Source organism: Platalea leucorodia, assembly GCF_965183815.1.
Source record: "Platalea leucorodia genome assembly, chromosome: W".
Taxonomy (NCBI): domain Eukaryota; kingdom Metazoa; phylum Chordata; class Aves; order Pelecaniformes; family Threskiornithidae; genus Platalea; species Platalea leucorodia.
Window position 1 is genome coordinate 33,420,527 of NC_138859.1, and position 18,931 is coordinate 33,439,457.

At 43.0% G+C, this 18,931-nt stretch overlaps 1 protein-coding gene across 1 annotated transcript; it reads left to right on the top strand.

Moving 5' to 3' along the window:
* The first annotated feature begins 6,233 nt into the window (after positions 1-6,233).
* Positions 6,234-8,963, top strand: LOC309601567 (large ribosomal subunit protein eL37-like). The gene is made up of 4 exons (XM_082334631.1): positions 6,234-6,315; positions 7,099-7,234; positions 7,433-7,517; positions 8,853-8,963. Exons 1-4 carry the CDS (start codon positions 6,313-6,315, stop codon positions 8,920-8,922), a joined length of 294 nt encoding a protein of 97 aa, XP_082190757.1. The 5' UTR covers positions 6,234-6,312; the 3' UTR covers positions 8,923-8,963.
* Positions 8,964-18,931: the final 9,968 nt, after the last annotated feature.

Consider the following 18,931-nt stretch of genomic DNA (forward strand, 5'->3'; position numbering starts at 1 on the left):
GTATGCACCTGCATAGAGATATATACACATATATACACATATGACTGGGCAACATTTGCTTTTCTTTTGTTCAGTAATAAATCTTTTTGGTTTAATGTGCTTTAGAATAATCCTGAAAATGCATACATTACCCTGGGGAAGGATGGATGTTTAAAATGCCAACCTATCAGTGCAAGGCAAGTTTGTAAGGTAGAGGCCATAGCATTTATTTGGCCAACTAACATAATGAGAAAAACAGACAACATTTGAACACAGAATTCGTGAAGATCTGACCTTTTTTTCCAAGCATAAAATTAGTCAAATGCATTTGTCTGAGAACATGACACCCAGGAAGATTAGAGATACAGTTATGTCTTTATACTTAGAGGCCTCTTATACAATCATAGCATCACAGAAATATGGCTGGGAGGAACCTCAGAATATCATCCAGCCTATTTGCCTCCCCACTACAATCAGCTACACCTAAGCCATTTCAGACAAACATTTGCCCAGTCTCTTCTCAAAAACTCCAGAATCATCTGAAGGAAGATTAAGTCCAGTGCTTTGCAGTCTGCACTGGTACAAAAGTTTTCCTAATGACTAACTAAAATATTTTCTGCTGCAATGTAAAGGGAACATGGTTAGAAGCTGGGCCTTCCCACCTGGAATGTGATGCAGACTACAGTTCCGGACTGTGGTGGCTCAAATGCTTTTTGTGCATCTCCAGTGAAAATTTTGTTCTAGGCTTGTGTGTGCATATATTTGTGCATGAATAATGCAACAAAGGTTTAAGACAACAGTATCAAACAAAACAAGATCAATATAGGTTGTTTGTTATCAAAATAATACTAACAAGACAAGAATATTTAGTTGTTATACAACTGAAAAGAGAAGAAAATGGCTGTTACCTTGTAAAGGAACTTGCGGCTTTCTCATGTGCACCCCTTCTGGTGCTCAGCCCAAATTGTCACACAACCACCTCTGCAAGCTTGAGGCTAGCCAGTGAAATCTCCTTTGAGACTTACTGCTTTGGTGCAACAATGCCCCACAACTCTGTAATGTGTCTAAGTATAAGCATTAAAAAAAAAAATAGGGAAATTTTAAAATTCTGTAAGATGCTGTTACACTGTGTAACAAGCGTGTCCCAGGTTTGTAGTTACCTCTGCTGTGCAGAGGTATGTTGCCTCTGTTTCCCTAGCAAGATGCAACAACAAAGAAAGATTTTAGTGGGGTTTCTTGTGGGGAAGGACCCAGGATCCTTCCCAGATATCCCAAGGTAAAGGTTAAATGCAGCTGAGGAAGTGAGTGGGAAGCTCTTGCTCCTGCTATGTTTGTGATGGTAGTCATGCTTCAACCATGATCTACCAAGTATTAGTGCCACCCTCCGAGCATTTGTCAGTGGTCTGAAGACTGTTATCATAGAATCATAGAATTATCTGGTCTCTCTGTCCAATGCTAAGGAGTGGTAATAAAAAAATATTGCTCTTCTAATGTAACTTACCTATATGAGCACTGCTCATGAGCATTGTAGAAGAGATGCTATGTGATCATCAGTACAAACCTATACATGCCATCATAAATAGAAAGGATGAGTGACTATGAAAATTTCTAATTCAGTACTGAGAAAAACACTCCAGAGGCCCTCTTTAGCGTGAGTTTGAATAATTGATTTTTATTATTAAACTCTGGCATTGATTTCAGTGTGCTACATGTGAGGTCATATTTTGTGCTGGTTTTTATGGAAAAGAAGACTCTGAATGCATGGAAAGAGTACATAGTTGTGATAAAGGGGCTCTTCCTTTCCCATTGAGGACTGGCTATAGAAAGCAACAGTATCAAATGTATTTTATACACATTGTATAAGCTTTGTTATACAAAGAGGTTTGATAATTTTTTTATTATTTCCACTATATTTTAACAAGCAATTTCCTAAGGTAGTGACAGGTGTTTAATTTTCTTCTACCCATTTTCATTTTAAACAAATAGAAAGCTTAATTTTAACCTAATTTACTGTTACTGTTTAGAGAGTTTTTACAGAGTTGTTCAGGAGAAAACTTTTAGTTAAACTATACTGTCATCTTGTGGTGACCAATGCTTCTGGTTCAAATTCACACATGAAAGTTTTCTTTTCAAACTGAAGAATCTGGATACCATACAAATAAAGTTACGTTTTTTGTGGCTTCTTGGTAACAGATATTCAGGGTAGTTTTTTCCCCACTAATTCCAACGAGGTGTCTACCTCAGCAAATCAAGATGATATCCAGAAATAAAGGCATCCAAACTGACCCTCATGAAAATTTTGCCCTTGAATTCCTCAGTTCTGCAGCCTTCCTGAGACATTGTTACCTTGGTCAGTGTTCAATATTGTGCTGGTTTTGGCTAGGGTAGAGTTAATTTTCTTCATAGTAGCTAGTATGGGGCTATGTTATGGATTTGTGCTGAGAACAGTGTTGATAACACAGGGATGTTTTAGTTATTGCTGAGCAGTGCTTACACAGAGTCAAGGCCTTTTCTGCTTCTCACACCACCCCACCAGCGAGTAGGCTGGGATTGCACAAGAACTGCTGGGACAGCTGACCCCAACTGACCAAAGGGATATTCCAGACCATATGACGTCATGCTCAGCAATAAAAAGCTGGGGAAAGAAGAAGGAAGGGGGGACGTTTGGAGTGATGGTGTTTGTCTTTCCAAGTAACTGTTACGCATGATGGAGCCCTGCTTTCCTGGAGATGGCTGAACATCTGCCTGGTGATGGGAAGTAGTGAATTAATTCCTTGGTTTGCTTTGCTTGCGTGCGCGGCTTTTGCTTTCCCTATTAAACTGTCTTTATCTCAACCCACAAGTTTTCTCACTTTTTCCCTTCCGATTCTCTCCCCCATCCCACTAGTGGGGAGTGAGCAAGCATCTGTGTGGTGCTTAGTTGCCGGCTGGAGTTAAACTACAACAAATATCCAAGAGGACCTAAAAGCATTCCTTTGATCTAAGAGATCACATTTAGAAATAAAGACTTCGGCTTGTCTGTGTCTCTGAAGATAATTGGTATCAAGCACCAACTAGCTTCTAGCATATATCAAGCTTGAATCTTCACCATTCCTATCCCTTGTAGTCATCCTCACTTGCACAAAGGCCATTCCATATGTGCACAAATAAGTGGTGCCAATATGATGACATTAGACAGAAATTGCTTGGATATCAGTCTTGCATTTGCCACACACAAGTCCTTTCAGCAGTGTTCAAGTTTCGTAGAACCAATACAACTACTTTGTTTTGGAGCAAACCCCACCATAGTCACATTAGGGACTGTATGGCTGTACTGCACCCTGGCGATGGTGCTATGTCGTATGACACCAAATCTATGCAAAACAAATGCCACTGAGGTTATTTGGTGCTCATATCCACCTTCCTCTGTATTGCCTAGCCAGCCCTGGTTTTGGTCTCCCTGTCCCTGAGCTGGACTTATCTGTAAGGCTGCTCTGCTTTAGTTGTGGGGAGGGCCTGGAAGTAGGCAATTCTCCTCTTCCCCAGCAAAGTGCCAGGGCAGAGCAAGGAGGTCAGGAAGGTCTATGGGCCTTGGATGGGATCAGCTTGAGGCAGAGGGGCTTGTACCCCAGAGGGATGGAAGAAAAAAATGGATGGGCATGTCCAGTGTTGCATTTTGCTTCAGTTTTTCAACCCCAACCAGACTGGACAGGCTGCAGAACATGGTGTTAGGTGATACAGAAAGGCACCCGCCTCCACAGTATTCAATAAACCCTGATCTAGATGCTTAATAGGATCACAGTGTTTGCTGGCATGACAAAGAGTTTCTCCCATCACTGGACCTGGCTGGACCAAAAGTGCTGTGCCGGAAGCTGCGATGGGACACAGGCTGCAGTGACAGACTGCTGTTTCCTACATCTAAAAGACAGTCCTGAAATCCAGATGTGTCATCTTCTAAATCGTTTGGACTACTTCTTATGCATCAAAGCAGAAGGGTGAATTAGCCAGTGCTGAATTTAGGCTGGTGCCGTTCAGCAGTTGCTAGTACATGAGACTGTGGATTTTGAGCAGGCTGGAGTTCACTATTGGCAGTGAACTCTATCCTCACCCGTGACCTGCACAGGGGCTAAGAGCTTCTGGGATTATACTGGAACAGCCAAAGCTCTGCCCATTCCCTACCCTAAAAGTATCCAGTGCTCCTGAATACTAAAGACGATTGCATGATGATATAAAAAAAAAATCTTTCTTTCCTAACAGGTTTGAAGACATGTAAATGAACAAGATTATTTTTATCCCACAAAGGACAAGAATAATTCCTCTGGCAGCATATCCTTGCAGGCAGCCAAACCAACATACTTCCTTTGGAGGCCGTTGCCATGACATCTGTCCAATGTCTTCACAGCATCTTCCAGATTTCTGAGATCTAACAAGAAAGAAAGAGGAAAGGAGGCACTAGTTAAAAGACACACAGCAAGGTTGCTGGGAGAAATATGACCCAGTCCAGCCTGTAGGATGTATTCATACTTTGAATTAATTGGGATTTTTTTTCTGTATGGCATTTCATCCATAGGACACTGAGTTTTCTTTTTTGATTTTTGGCAAGGAAGACAGAATTGCTATAAAAATATTTTCATTAAGTCAGTCAGGGCAAAATTCATTTTACCTAACTTCAGCCATCTATGTGCCTAGCCTAAGGGGGCTGTCTAGGCTCCTCTTAGAATTAATGGAAGGAGAAGGGTTCCTCCCAAGGATGATTTATCCAGCCTACTTTAGACACCTAATTTAAGATGGGATGATTTACCCTTTGGAACCATTTATTTCTCTCCTGTAACTACAGCGGGACCATGGATGGACTAAATGCCTGGATTTTCAGGTGAGGTAAAATGAATATGAGCAAATACCTCTGCCTTAGGTGTTATTCCAGGGATAGAAATTGCCAATCAAAATGAAAGAGCTGAGTGAACAGCCTGGGCCATACATTTGTGTGTCTGGAAACAATGCAGCTAAAGACAAAATGGCTTTTTGCCCCATCCCTCAACCTTAGCAGAAGTCAAAAGCCTCCCAGCACATAAATCAGCGCCAAAGGAATTCAGTGAGACGCCATGCTCAGGAAACAATTGAGGATAAATTAATATTGAGACAACCGTACAAGGCTGGTTTGTCTAGGAGTGAAAATGCAGCAGTCAGACACGGCTTAATTGCTTTGGGGATTGTGCCACGGGATGATGCCTTTTTCTGGACAACGAGCTCCATGTTACAGGGGTTCAACTGTCCACATGTTCATCATGGAAGAGTTCCTCACAGTTTGCTGGCTTGTGACAGGCCCAGACAGCTGCATTTTGGAATAACTGCATTTTTAGTCAGCTTCAGTAAACCAGAAGCAGAAGGAATGAGAACTAGCCTGCCAGATAAATACATACTTTTATCAAGAGCTGTTAGACAAGGTCATATAATTCTACAATCAAGGTTAAATAAATTGGTTTTATCATCAATTTCTGACTTTGAGACAAGTATGTGTTGAACTGGTGATAAGATAAACACAAATTTCTTCAAGTTCTCTCTGTACATGTTATTTCCCCAAAATTAACTCTTCTAAGATAAAATTGCCTATAGATTGTGAGTCTACTGAAGATGCGTGGTAGGCTGGCATGTGAGAATTTAAATGGTGCATCTGAATAAAAAACGATTTTGCATTAATGATGTCCATTGTGATGCTTTAGACTGCAGGCAGTCATGTGGCATGTGGGGGGCTGGGGGGGACATGGACAAGCAGAGTGTGCAGTAGGGGCTGCCTATTTTTTAAGGCAGTTCACTTTGAAAGTATGTATTACAGCCAAGAATACCCTGTCCCTGAATTTCAGTCATTAAAATAGTTTTCACTGAATGTGGAAATAGGGCCAGGACTTGACTCTGCAGCCTGAAGTGGAGCTGTAGGTACCTGTGAATAGCAGCATGGGCGCTATCACAGAGAAGACGCATTAGAGTTAAGAATTATGTGCCAGTAAGGCAACTTAGGTGTGCTAAATATTTTCTTGATCAGGTAGAGACATATTTACCCCCCGAGGGTCTCACACGGGACACCAGGACTTTCGGGGACCCCGGTCTGTCCCAGCAGGCCGGGCCTGGCGGGAAGGGGCCACCACACGGAGGGGACTCCTGAGCACAACCTGGGGCGAGGCCAAGCCAAGGAGAGCACTCGCTCTCTACCGCACCGGGCTTCCCCAGCCAGGCCACCGAACCGGACCCATCCGCCGCGCCCAACCGGACACTTCCGGCGCGCACCCGGAAGCGCTTGCCGGGCCGTAGCGGAAGCGGGGCGGGTCTTGGCCTCTTTGGTGCTGGCGCCTGGAGAAGATGGTGAGCGCTAGGGCCTGGGTGCGGGGTATCCGCCACCATCTGCTGTTGTGCTGGGCTCTGCGGGGTCGCGGGCCTCGTCTAGGGCGCGGGGCGGCTCTGCGCCCTGCTGTGGCCGGGCTCGGCGGCGGGACGGCGCTGCGGGGCCGGGGCCGGGGCCGGGGCCGGGGCCTGAGCCTGAGCCTGAGCCTGAGGGCCTGGCGGTGGGTGCCGCTCCTGGCCCGGGTGGAGGCGCGGGGCGTCTCGTCCTGGGCAGGGAGGCCGCGGTGGGGTGCGGGGCCGTGCTGCCGCCGGGGCCTCCTTCAGGGTCTCCTCCGTGCTTGCTGCGGGCCTGGCCGGGCTGGTGCTCTCCCCGGAGATGAGGCAGCCTTTCAGATAACGTAGCAAGAGGGGGTTTGGTCGCCAAAGCCTCTTGTGTTGAGCGTGCGGCTGATCTGTGTGAAATAAATACATTTCCTCAGGAAAAAGCAGTTTACTGTTTATCACTGATGAATTTTGGGGAGATGAGAAGGGAGTTGCAGATAACCACTCGGTGGCTTCGTTTTATTTCAGCACTGGGCGGGGGGATAGGAACGGCGAAGAGAGATGTAAGGAACTGATTTCTAAAAATGAAGGATACCTATAGGCAAAACTGAGTTGGTGTTTCAGAGTTCAGTGTGCCTCTGACATCTTTATTGGACTTTGTGAATTTGTGCGTGTTTTTTAGAGGAGCTTATTATTCTTTGAGTTATGACTTGCAAGTGCTAGTGATGTTTACAACGTGCAATGTCTTGAAATGTTTTTCAGACGAAGGGTACCTCGTCATTTGGTAAGCGACGAAATAAGACACACACCTTGTGTCGTCGATGTGGGTCCAAGGCATACCATCTGCAGAAATCTACTTGTGGGAAATGTGGTTACCCTGCTAAGCGTAAGAGAAAGTGTAAGTAACAGACTTGAGTTTAGAAACTTGTGTTTCTTTGTCATCTTCAATAGTCTGGCTTTTTTCCAATCAAGGAAGAATACTGTGTCATCTTGCAGTGAATTTTTTCTTCTGTCAGATTGAATAGTTGTGCTATTCAAACATACTGTGCAACTAATTATTTTGTGCAGATGAGTAACAGTAACTTCTGTGTTCTAGATAACTGGAGTGCAAAGGCTAAAAGACGCAACACCACTGGTACTGGTCGCATGAGGCACCTGAAAAGGGTCTACCGTCGATTCAGGTATGACGTTTTATTACAAACTAGTGTAATGTGAAATCTTGCATGGATTTCACTGAATTATAAAATTTGTCATTCAAAGTTAACACTCTTATTTAGTACACTTAATGTGGTATGGTTAAATATATTGTGGAAATAAATGATACCTTATATCTTCAAAGGAATATGCTGCCAATTATAAAAAGCTCACTCGTTAATACATAGGATGTATAGCAAGCTCTGATGTTTCTGTTAAGTGTAGATAGTACAGAACACAGGGTACTGTAATAAAATGCCCACATTTGAAAAGGTATGCTTTGTGTAGCGTTGCCTCTATTTGTGAGTCAGTGAAACTGCTGGTTGCACTGAAGTGTGGGTTTTTGTAAAAGAGAATTCTTGAAATGCATTCCAATCCCCTCTTGCCCACAAAAAAAGTTCAGGATTGAAATACTTCAGTAGTCACTCTCTAATTTGGAGTTCAGTTAGCAGTAAGTAACTGTAACATCAGATTCTGAGTTACAGGTTTCTAAAATGTGTTATAAAGCTTTGAGTTGCACTTATGAGGTACTGTACTGTGAAACTCATTAAGAATTTCTTTTGTATGACATCCATGTTCTACAACGGAGCTCTGTAACTTCTGTCCTAATACACCAGAAAGCTGGATGAAAAATACCAAGCAATTCAACAAGAGTCTTTTCCTAAAAATGTAGATTGGATTTAATAGTGAAAAGTAGGAGTCTTTTAAGTCCTGGACCTAGGTGTAGTTGAGGGATCCATTCATCTGGGATTTTTGGTGAGCACAGTCTTTCCCAGCAGCAGCCAGAAAATACCTTACAATGTGCAACTGCAGCCTGATTTCCACCAAGTGTTGCTGAAGTAGAAATGTCATATCCAAAAGCAAGCTTGGGGCTGACTCTTCTTTTGTCATGCCTGTCTTAATCTCTGGTTGGAGACATGGAGGATTTCTGTAAGAAATTCACTTGCACTTCAGTACTAACAAATGTGAAATCTTTTGCTGAGTTGCTTAGTAGGAACATAAAGTAAGGAGTGCCTTCAGTGGGTGCGCTGTATCTGATTCAGTCTTGCAGCGTTTACTCAGTTACTGAAATCTTCTTGTTTGAAGAAGTCAAATTTACTTCAGCAGAAGAGAGAGAAAACCATACTGCTTATTCCAAACAGATTGTCAATGATGTTTCTTATTAAAAATGTCTGAACGTATGAACTCCATAGTGATTTCAGTGCATTACTGAGAGAAGCTGAAAAAAGCTGGTGAACTTGATCTAAAACATTACTTGTTAGAAAATAACCTGGAGCAGAAACCACCCTTTCAAAAAGTGGTAACCATATTTCTACTTATAGGAATGGATTCCGTGAGGGAACCATGCCGAAGCCGAAGAGAGCAGCTGTTGCAGCCTCCAGTTCATCGTAAAGACTCATCTATTTGTTAAAATAAATGGTCTTATCCAGAAAAGTCACCTTTTATACATGTTTTACTTCAGTGAAATATGGGATTCCTGAAAATACATATATTTACGCACACAAATTCTTGATGGTATACACTGAAGCAATTCATTTAAAATAATCCTTTAACTGACTTTTCATTTGATAGCACCTCCACCTTTAAAAGGACCATTATCTCTGTGCTGAACTTAGAGAGGCTTCTATGTGTTACTCAAAAGAACATTCTCTGCAAGAGAAATGGAATATTGGCACTATGGACCGAGTTTCATTGTGTCCTAGCACGGAGAGTCAGATTTTATCTCAAAAATAGTAACTTGAATAATGGCTCTAAGTGCTGTTCTGGGAGGGAATAGAGGGATTCCCAGTCTTAGCCATTGCTCGCTGTTCTGTGGCTCTGAAAGGTCTGCAAAAGCATTGCCTATTCAGTGGATCATTGCTTCTTGGGTAAAAAGAAACTCCCAAACCTGGAGCACACATACTGCCAGACAGGAAGGGACTAGAGATCTGCTGTAATTGGGACAGAAGTTACCCAAATAGTCAGGGAAGGTCAGTGTAGAAACTTGACACACAAATAGATCAGAGTTAATTATGTGGGTATAAACAATAAGGGTAGGTAGTATGATACAGAAGTCAGTGACTTGGGGGTACATTTGAATTATAGAATCATTTAGTCTGGAAAAGACCTTTAAGAACATAAAGTCCGACCGTTAACCTAACACTACCAAGTCTACCACTAAACCATATCCTTAAGTGCCACATCTACACGTCTTTTAAATACCTCCAGGGATGGTGACTGTCCTGGTTTCAGCTGGGATAGAGTTAATTTTCTTCTTAGTAGCTGGTATAGTGCTGTGTTTTGGATTTAGGATGAGAATAATGTTGATAACACATTGATGTTTTAGTTGTTGTTGAGTAGTGCTTACACTGGTCAAGGACTTTTCAGCTTCCCATGCTCTGCCAGGTGCACAAGAAGCTGGAAGGGGGCACAGCCAGGACAGCTGACCCAGACTAGCCAAAGGGCTATTCCATACCATATGACATCATGCTCAGTATATAAGCTGGGGGAAGAAGAAGGAAGGAGGGACGTTCGGCGTGATGGCGTTTGTCTTCCCAAGTAACCATTATGTGTGATGGAGCCCTGCTTTCCTGGAGATGGCTGAACACCTGCCTGCCAATGGGAAGTAGTGAATGAATTCCTTGCTTTGCTTGCGTGCGTGGCTTTTGCTTTACCTGTTAAACTGTTTTTATCTCAACCCATGAGTTTTCTCACTTTTACTCTTCCAATTCTCTCCCCTGTCCCACTGGTGGGGAGTGAGCGAGCAGCTGTGTGGTGCTTAGTTTCTGGCTGGGGTTAAACCATGACAGTGACTCAACCACTACCCCAGGCAACCTGTTCCAATGCTTGATAACCCTTTTGGAGAAGAAAATTTTTCCTAATATCCAATCTAAACCTCCCCTAGTGCAACTTGCGGCTGTTTCTTCTTGTCCTATCACTTGTTACTTGGGAGAAGACAGCAACTCCCACCTTGCTACAACCTACTTTCAGGTAGTTGTCAAGGTGTGCTCTCACCAGTGCCAAGTACAGGGGGACAATCACCTCCCTAGTCCTGCTAGCCACACTATTCATGATACAAGCCAGGATGCTATTGGCTTTCTTGGCCATCTGGGCACACTGCTGGTTCATATTCAGCCGGCTGTCCACCAACACCCCCAGGTCCTTTTCTGCCAGGCAGCTCTCCAGCCACTCCTCCCCAAGCCTGTAGCGTTGCATGGGGTTGTTGTGACCCAAGTGCAGGACCCAGCACTTAGCCTTGTTGAATCTCATACAGTTGGCCTTGGCCCACTGATCCAGCCTGTCCAGATCCCTCTGTAGGGCCTTCCTACCCTCCAGCAGATCAACACTCCTGCCCAACTTGGTGTCGTCTGCAAACTTACTGAGGGTGCACTCGATCCCCTCATCCAGATCATCAATGAAGATATTGAACAGAATTGGCGCCACTACTGAGTCCTGGGGAACACCACTCATGACTGGTCGCCAACTGGATTTAACTCCATTCACCACAACTCTTGGGCTTGGCCGTCTAGCCAGGTTTTTTACCCAGCAAAGAGTACGCCCATCCAAGCCATGAGCAGCCAGTTTCTCCAGGAGAATGCTGTGGGAAATGGTGTCAAAGGCCTTACTAAAGTCCAGGTAGACAACATCCACAGCCTTCCCCTCATCCACTAAGCGGGTCGCCTTGTTGTAGAAGAAGATCAGGTTAGTCAAGCAGGACCTGCCTTTCATAAACTCATGCTGACTGGGCCTGATCAATTCATTGTCCTGTATTTGCTGTGTGATGGCACTCAGGATGATCTGCTCCATGACCTTCCCCAGCACCGAGGTCACACTGACAAGCCTGTAGTTCCCCGAATCCTCCTTCCAGCCCTTCTTGTAGAGGGGCATCACATTTGCTAACCTCTAGTCCACTGGGACCTCCCCGGTTAGCCAGGACTGCTGATAGATGATGGAAAGTGGCTTGGTCAGCACTTCTGCCAGCTCCAACAGTACCCTTGGGTGGATGCCATCCGGCCACGTAGACTTGTGTGTTTCTAAGAGGTGTAGCAGATCACTAACCATTTCCCCTTGGATTATGGGGTCTTCATTCTGCTCTCCATCCCTGTCTTCCAGCTCAGGGGGCTGGGTATCCTGAGAACAATTGGTTTGACTATTAAAGACTGAGGCAAAGAAGGCATTAAGGACCTCAGCCTTTTCCTCATCCTCTGTCACTATGTTTCCCCCCTGCATCCAACAAAGGATGGAGATTCTCCTTCGCCATCCTTCTGTTGCTAATGTATTTGTAGACACAGCTTTTGTTGTCTTTAAAGCTGTAGCCAGATTAATTTCTAGCTGGGCTTTGGCCCTTCTAATCCTCTCCCTGCATAACCTCACGACATCCTTGTAGTCCTCCTGAGTTGCCTGCCCCTTCTTCCAAAGGTCATAAACTCTCCTTTTATTCCTGAGTTCCAGCCAAAGCTCTCTGTTCAGCCAGGCTGGTCTTCTTCCCTGCTGGCTCGTCTTTCGGCATATGGGGATGGCCTGCTCCTGCACCTTTTAACATCCAGCCTTCCTGGACTCCTTTGCCCTTCAGGACTGCCTCCCAAGGGACTCTCTCAACCAGGCGCCTAAACAGGTCAAACTCTGCCCTCCAGAAGTCCAAGGTAGCAGTTCTGCTGACCCCTCTCCTTACTTCTCCAAGCATCGAAAACTGTATCATTTCATGATCACTGTGCCCAAGAGGGCCTCCAACTGTCACATCACCCACCAGGCCTTCTCTGTTCGCAAACAAGAGGTCCAGTGGGGCGCCTTCCCTAGTTGGCTCCCTCACCAGCTGTGTCAGGAAGTTATCTTCCACACACTCCAGGAACCTCCTAGACTGTTTCCTCTCCGCTGTATTGTATTTCCAGCAGGCATCTGGTAAGTTGAAGTCCCCCATGAGAACAAGGGCTAGAGACTGTGAGACTTCTCCCAGCTGCTTATAGAATACTTCTATGGGGATTGCCGTCAGTTCATCACACATTGTCTCTGCCGCTCCTTCCTCCTCAGGGGGAAGACTCCTCACACTCTTCCCCTGCTCCAGCATGAGGTCCCTCCCACAGGAGACAGTCCTCCACGAGCTTCTCCAACGTGAGTCCTTCCCATGGGCTGCAGTTCTTCATGAACTGCTCTAGCATGGGTCCCTTCAACAGGGTGCAGTCCTTCGGGAACAGACTGCTCCAGTGTGGGTCCTCTGCGGGGTCACAAGTCCTACCAGCAAACCTGCTCCAGCATGGGCTCCTCTGTCTCCATGGGTTCACAAGTCCTGCCAGGAGCCTGCTCCAGCATGGGCTTCCCACAGGGTCACAACCTCCTTTGGGCACATCCACCTGCTCTGGTGTGGGGTCCTCCACGGGCTGCAGGTGGATATCTGCTCCACCATTAACCTCCATGGGCTGCAGGGGGACAGCCTGCCTCACCATGGGCTTCAGCACAGGCTGCAGGGGAATCTCTGCTCCAGCACCTGGAGCACCTCCTCCCCCTCCTTCTTCACTGACCTTGGTGTCTGCAGAGTTGTTTCTCTCACATATTCTCACTCCTCTCTTCTGACTGCTGTTGCATAGTTTCCCCCCGCTCCCCCTTCTTAAATATGGTATCACAGAGGTACTACCACTGTCGCTGATTGGCTTGGCCTTGGCCAGCGGCAGGTCCATCTTGGAGCCAGCTGGCATTGGCTTTATTGGACATTGTCGTGGTTTAACCCCAGCCAGCAACTAAGCACCACACGGCCGCTCGCTCACTCCCCCCCAGTGGGATGGGGGAGAGAATCAGAAGGGTAAAAGGGGAAAACTCGTGGGTTGAGATAAGAACAGTTTAATAACTAAAGTAAAATAAAAATAGAACAGTAGTAATAGTAACAACAACAATAATAATAAAACCAAATAATAATAATAATACAATAGTAATACAAAGCAAGTGATACACTATACAATCGCTCACCACCTGCCAACTGATGCCCAGCACGTCCCCCAAGCTGTGATCATTACCCCCCCAGACAACTCCCCCAGCTTGTATACTGAGCATGACTTCATGTGGTATGGAATAATCCTTTGGCCAGTTTGGGTCAGCTGTCCTGGCTGTGCCCCCTCCCAGCTTCTTGTGCACCCGGCAGAGCATGGGAAGCTGAAAAGTCCTTGACCAGTGTGAGCACTACTTAGCAACTACTTAGCAACAACTTAGCACTACTTAGCAAGAACCAAAGCATCAGTGTGTTATCAACATTGTTCTCATCCTAAACCCAAAACACAGCACCATACCAGCTACCAAGAAGAAAATTAACTCTATCCCAGCTGAAACCAGGACAGACATACATAGGGGAAGCTTCTAGCAGCTTCTCACAGAAGCCACCCCTGTAGCCCCCCGCTACCAAAACCTTGCCACGCAAACCCAGTACAGTTGGTTCATATTGAAAGAATGACAAGACCTAACACAGCTGTTCAATGCATAGCGAGCCATAGGTATCAGGCAACTAACCAGAGAGTTACTTTAAATCCAGAGTTCTGGGTTTATAGTAGAGTGGGGGTTTTTTGTGTTGGTTTTTTTTTTCTTATGCGTGGGCTATTGAGGGTAAGAAAGAACAAATGCCTATACCAGTACTAATGATTGTATTTTGCAGTTAATAAAACTAATGCAGTCTTTCAAAGGTAATTTAGACTTCTAGTACCGTTGTACTTCCTGCAAAGACATGTAAAAAACAGTACCTGCTTTAGGCAGGTTGTGTGTATGAACTAGCAAACCCAATAGGGTGAATGAACTACACCTCTATCAATGTGAGATTGTTGACTTCACAGCAGGAACAGCTGAACAAGGTGTTTCACACTTTCTGACCCCCAGCTGTTTCTGCCATCCAATGTGCTAGCATAAAGTGGTGCTAATTTCACTTTACCTATGAGTTGAGATTAACTCCTCTGTTGCTGTAGTATGGAGATCAGTCTAGCAACTTTTTCCACAATGCCACAAGCAAACAAAACCCACTAGATTTTTGTAACCCCTGGAAAGGGGAGAGGTGGGATACGTCATGCGATGCTCTAAGAAGAAAATGTTGGGGGAAGAAGGGTGTTAGTCACTTTTCCTCGTGAATTTACATGAAAAAGGTTCATGATTTGATTCATGACAATGATTTGAAAATCTTTCCTAAGATTAAGTTACTTTCCTATACAAAGCCGTAACTACTACACTAGATTCTTAAGCTTCTCTGCTCTATTAAAATTTGATTCAGAGCCCTAAATGAGAACCTTTGAGGTCTTGGCCTTACACTATAAATATGGAGGCTTTTTTACTCAAAATATCAAATAACTTGACTAAGTGATGCTGTTTATACATATTCTGAGTAAAACAAACTCCCCCACCTCATGGGGCAGTTGGCATAGGCTGCATCCATGAACACATGTAGATAAAGCAAGGTAAATTCCAACTTAAATATTTTTTTAGGTGTTTCATGAGGTAAACAGGTTAATGAACATGTTAAGGCAGCAGTCAGGTTGTAGGTTGTAGGCAAGCTGGCAAAAATGCAATTCGTTCATGGAAACAAAGTCATATTTCTTGACTAATGGGGAGATCAAAGTTCGAGGACTTTCCAGAGAGCATTGCTTTCTTAGTAGTGTTATCTCTTGGGTGCGAGCAAACTGGGGACTATGCTTTCTGATTAGGTATTTTATATGTAGGAAATAGAGATCTTATATTTATGTATAGGGAAAGATGCTACAGGACAAAGGACAGAATTTTCTAATTGCAGTAAAGTTGGGATAAATAATGCATTTAATCCTGTTTCTTTTCTTATGGTAAACTTATCTAATGATCCTCTAATGGTGTATATGCAAAATAATAATTAGCTGAACTTTGTACAGATCTTTGCCTGTTTGATTGCTACTGTTAAACTGTGGTATGTAAAGGGACTGGTGTACTGTAGTCATGGCACAAGGTACAGTATGTTGCCTACTGTATCAGTAAATACCACTGCAACTGTTTCAAGCGATCGCTGTTGCAGTTGTTGCAATACTGCACTGAAGCAGCAAAATATTACCAGATAGGAGTTACAAAAGAGGAATTGAGACTAAGATTTTGGGGATGCCACGTCTTCAAGAACAGGACAGGTATTTGAAAGCACATCTTCTGAAATCACTAGTTACTACCCTGACTATAACACTCTCCCTCTTCCACATATAATGAGGAAAGACCATAAAAGGAACACAGCAAGAACACATTAACACATGAAAGCTCATACACTTTGCAATAGAACAATGAATCAAAACTTGTGAAAATCCATACGCACCTTCTAGAAAGTATGAAGAGGAGAATCTTGATGAAACAAAAGGGGCCACAAAAGGGAATGGACCTGTTAAAACAGAAAGCATGTTGCCTACTGGGTGATGCTCACATGAGAAAATGGTGACTAAATAGCTAGCTAACACGCATGGACCAATATATAATTTATTTTTCAATTTGCCAAAGCAGTTAAATCAAATCAGTGTGTAGTACTAAACTGTAGATCCTAAGTGTGTATTTTTAAAAATACACTGTTTTTCCTACAATGTTACAGATTAGCCTTTCCACAAAGCCATAGATAGGATCCTGTGCAGAATGGAAGCATTTTGATGCTTTAGATAACTGCTGAAATGCTTGAGACATTAGACACAGCCTCTAACTTGGAGCCAGTGCCCCTTGCTAAGTACTCTTATAGAGATACTTCAACTTTACCTTTCTTCTGTACTGGACTTAACCCAGCCAGTCTACAATAGCCTGGAGGAAAGCAAGAGCAGTCACTGACTAGTGGGTGGGGGCTGTATCTTGCCTGAGTATTAGGTCACTTTGTTTTGTAAATACAAGCATTTTACAGGAAGATGAAGGGAGAAAAAGAAAAGGAAAAAAATAAAAGCAAAACTCAAACCCTGATTCCCACCTGACTGCGATAATGTACTTTCCCAACAGATCAATAACTGAAGAAAAAAGTGTTAGTAGTCTCAGCTTGTATTTTGTTTTTACTAACAGTAAGCGCTAACATGGGAAAAAGCCCATGCAGCCTTGCATGCCTTGTTATGTTTGTTATGGACTAGGGCCTATAAAGGTCTGACCTCTCTTTAGAATTCGAAATGTAATTAATCACTGGAATCCTGTCATCTGCTCAGGTACACTTACAGGAACTGTTTTCAGCTATTTTATTGAATAGGTGCATTCTTACTATATATTCTCCATATATCCTGGAAATACTGGTAGACTATTTCAGGCTTTTTGCTGGCTCAAGTAATTGCAGATAGTCCCAGCTATCACTTGGTTCAAACACATCCTACTGAGCAGCATTAAACTATTGGAACTGAACTTTTGTTTTTATTTACATGCTTGGTTTTATATTTCTGTGGCTTCTATCAACTGTTCTTGGTTCTGTCTTGTGTGGTTTCTTCAAGGGCACCACTGGAGGTTTCTCAGATGTGAATCTACTAACCGGCCTTCTACAGAAAACATTTTCAATAAAATGTCTGGCCCTGATGCTTACTATTTTTCTGCTGTGGGATATGGGAGGCAGAGTATTGGTGGATAAAATATGCCACAAAGTAAAAAGTTGGTGAGTTTATGTTAGTCAATGTCAAATACCTTTTAATGTTAGCATTTTTAAAGTTAATGCCTCATTTTATTTTAGAATTGAAATTTAAGTAAATTAAAAGCCATGTTTGTGGAAGCTAATAGCTCTGAACTTGTTCTGTTTTTCCTTAAAAATAGGGGATTCCATTTACATTTAAGCAGAACTGTAGGAAATCACATGGATACAGATGGGTACAAAGTCTGATGCTTGCATGTTTCCCCCCCCATGCTCTTTCTGTACATATGCCAAGGCTCTGTTAGGAACGGATGGGTCCAGCAGCAGAAGACAGGAAGTTCTGCTACAGAGCTCAAATCTGGATAAAGAGAAATTGCCAGATTTCTTTACTCTCTATTCTTCTTTTCCAATTACGAGAACAAAAAATTGCAGGACAACATGATTCTCAAGCCTACTGATGCTGAGCATCAGTTGTGATACAAATTAAAATTTCTGTGGGGATACTTCTCTTTAGATGATGTCCAAAAAGGGCATAATTAACATATCTGAATTCAGAAGTGAAAGATCTGGCACCTTTACACATTAATGCAGGCTTACTGAGGAACAGTAGTACCTGCTTTTCCTGCACTAGATACAATCTTTTAATATCAATTTATTATGTTTATATCAAAACTTTATACCGGTCAATTAGTGCAGGCTGAAAGCTTCTCAAATTTTCTGCTCAAAGATGATCCTCATGAAAATGTTTGAAATGAAAATTCTAAATTACTCAAATAAAAATTAAGTATTAGTTTTATTTTCCTTGTTTTTACTATTTTACCATTTACAATATTATTTTATTTCATGTCATGCAAATTTTAACAGGGTAGATATTATGAGTAGTCCCTACATTGCTTACCAGCCTATGTTTTGGCACCAGCTGAACAAATTACTTGGTTTTATAAAATTTAAAAAAAAAAAAAAAAAAGATTCTTTATATTTCCTATGAAATCTTTCAGATTTTTTTCTTCCATAGTAATGAACGATGGGTTTTAATTTTTTATCCCATTAGGTTAGAGGGAGGTTTCAAAATATAAAGATTTTCCAGGGACTAGAATTTCTGTTTTCCAACTTTCTGTTAAATTCATGACTGTAACATAAGTAATACTGAATGTTCTCTAAATCAGATTTAGGACCATTACTAGAAAAAAATGTTTTTTAACTTCCTGATGTCTGCACATTTAAAAATCTTTATATTGTTTCTGTAATATATTTATCTGTTTGCAAACACATTCAGGGGCCATGCTTAGGGTAAGCAAGAGAAAGCATTTTAGTTTATATCATTCACTTATTCTGGAGAACTGGGGAAAGGAGGTGAAAGGATGGGAGTTGCCAGTAACCTTCCTCTTGAGTCGATGATCTCTCCATGCAAAAATATCCATCCAATCGTCACTCTTTGGTATGTAGAAAGCACACAATGCATGAATGGAAGGAAGGATACTGCCCTAAATGCAATGTGAATGAATGAGTTGGCAAGACAAACTGGAGGACAGGTTATCTGGTCAAGGTAGTAGGAGTTAAGAGGGTCCTACTTCTCTTCGTATTCCCACAATAGGATCTGGATTTGGACCTAGGTAGAGGAAGGGAGAAGGGGGAGAACTAACAAACAGATTTAATTTACAAGGTTGATTAGAAATACAGAGACTTGACGTGTCTGTTTTTTGTGAGTGGCTGTTTTCTGTCATAGGATACCAATACTCATTTTTTAATAGGACTGTTCTTCTGGCAGCTTATGCTCCTGAATTACCTTACTGAAGGATCAGACTTGTGGGAATAAATGAGATTGTGTTTTACTTTGACGAGATGCAGCTGTGCCCTTGAGGTTTGTTACAA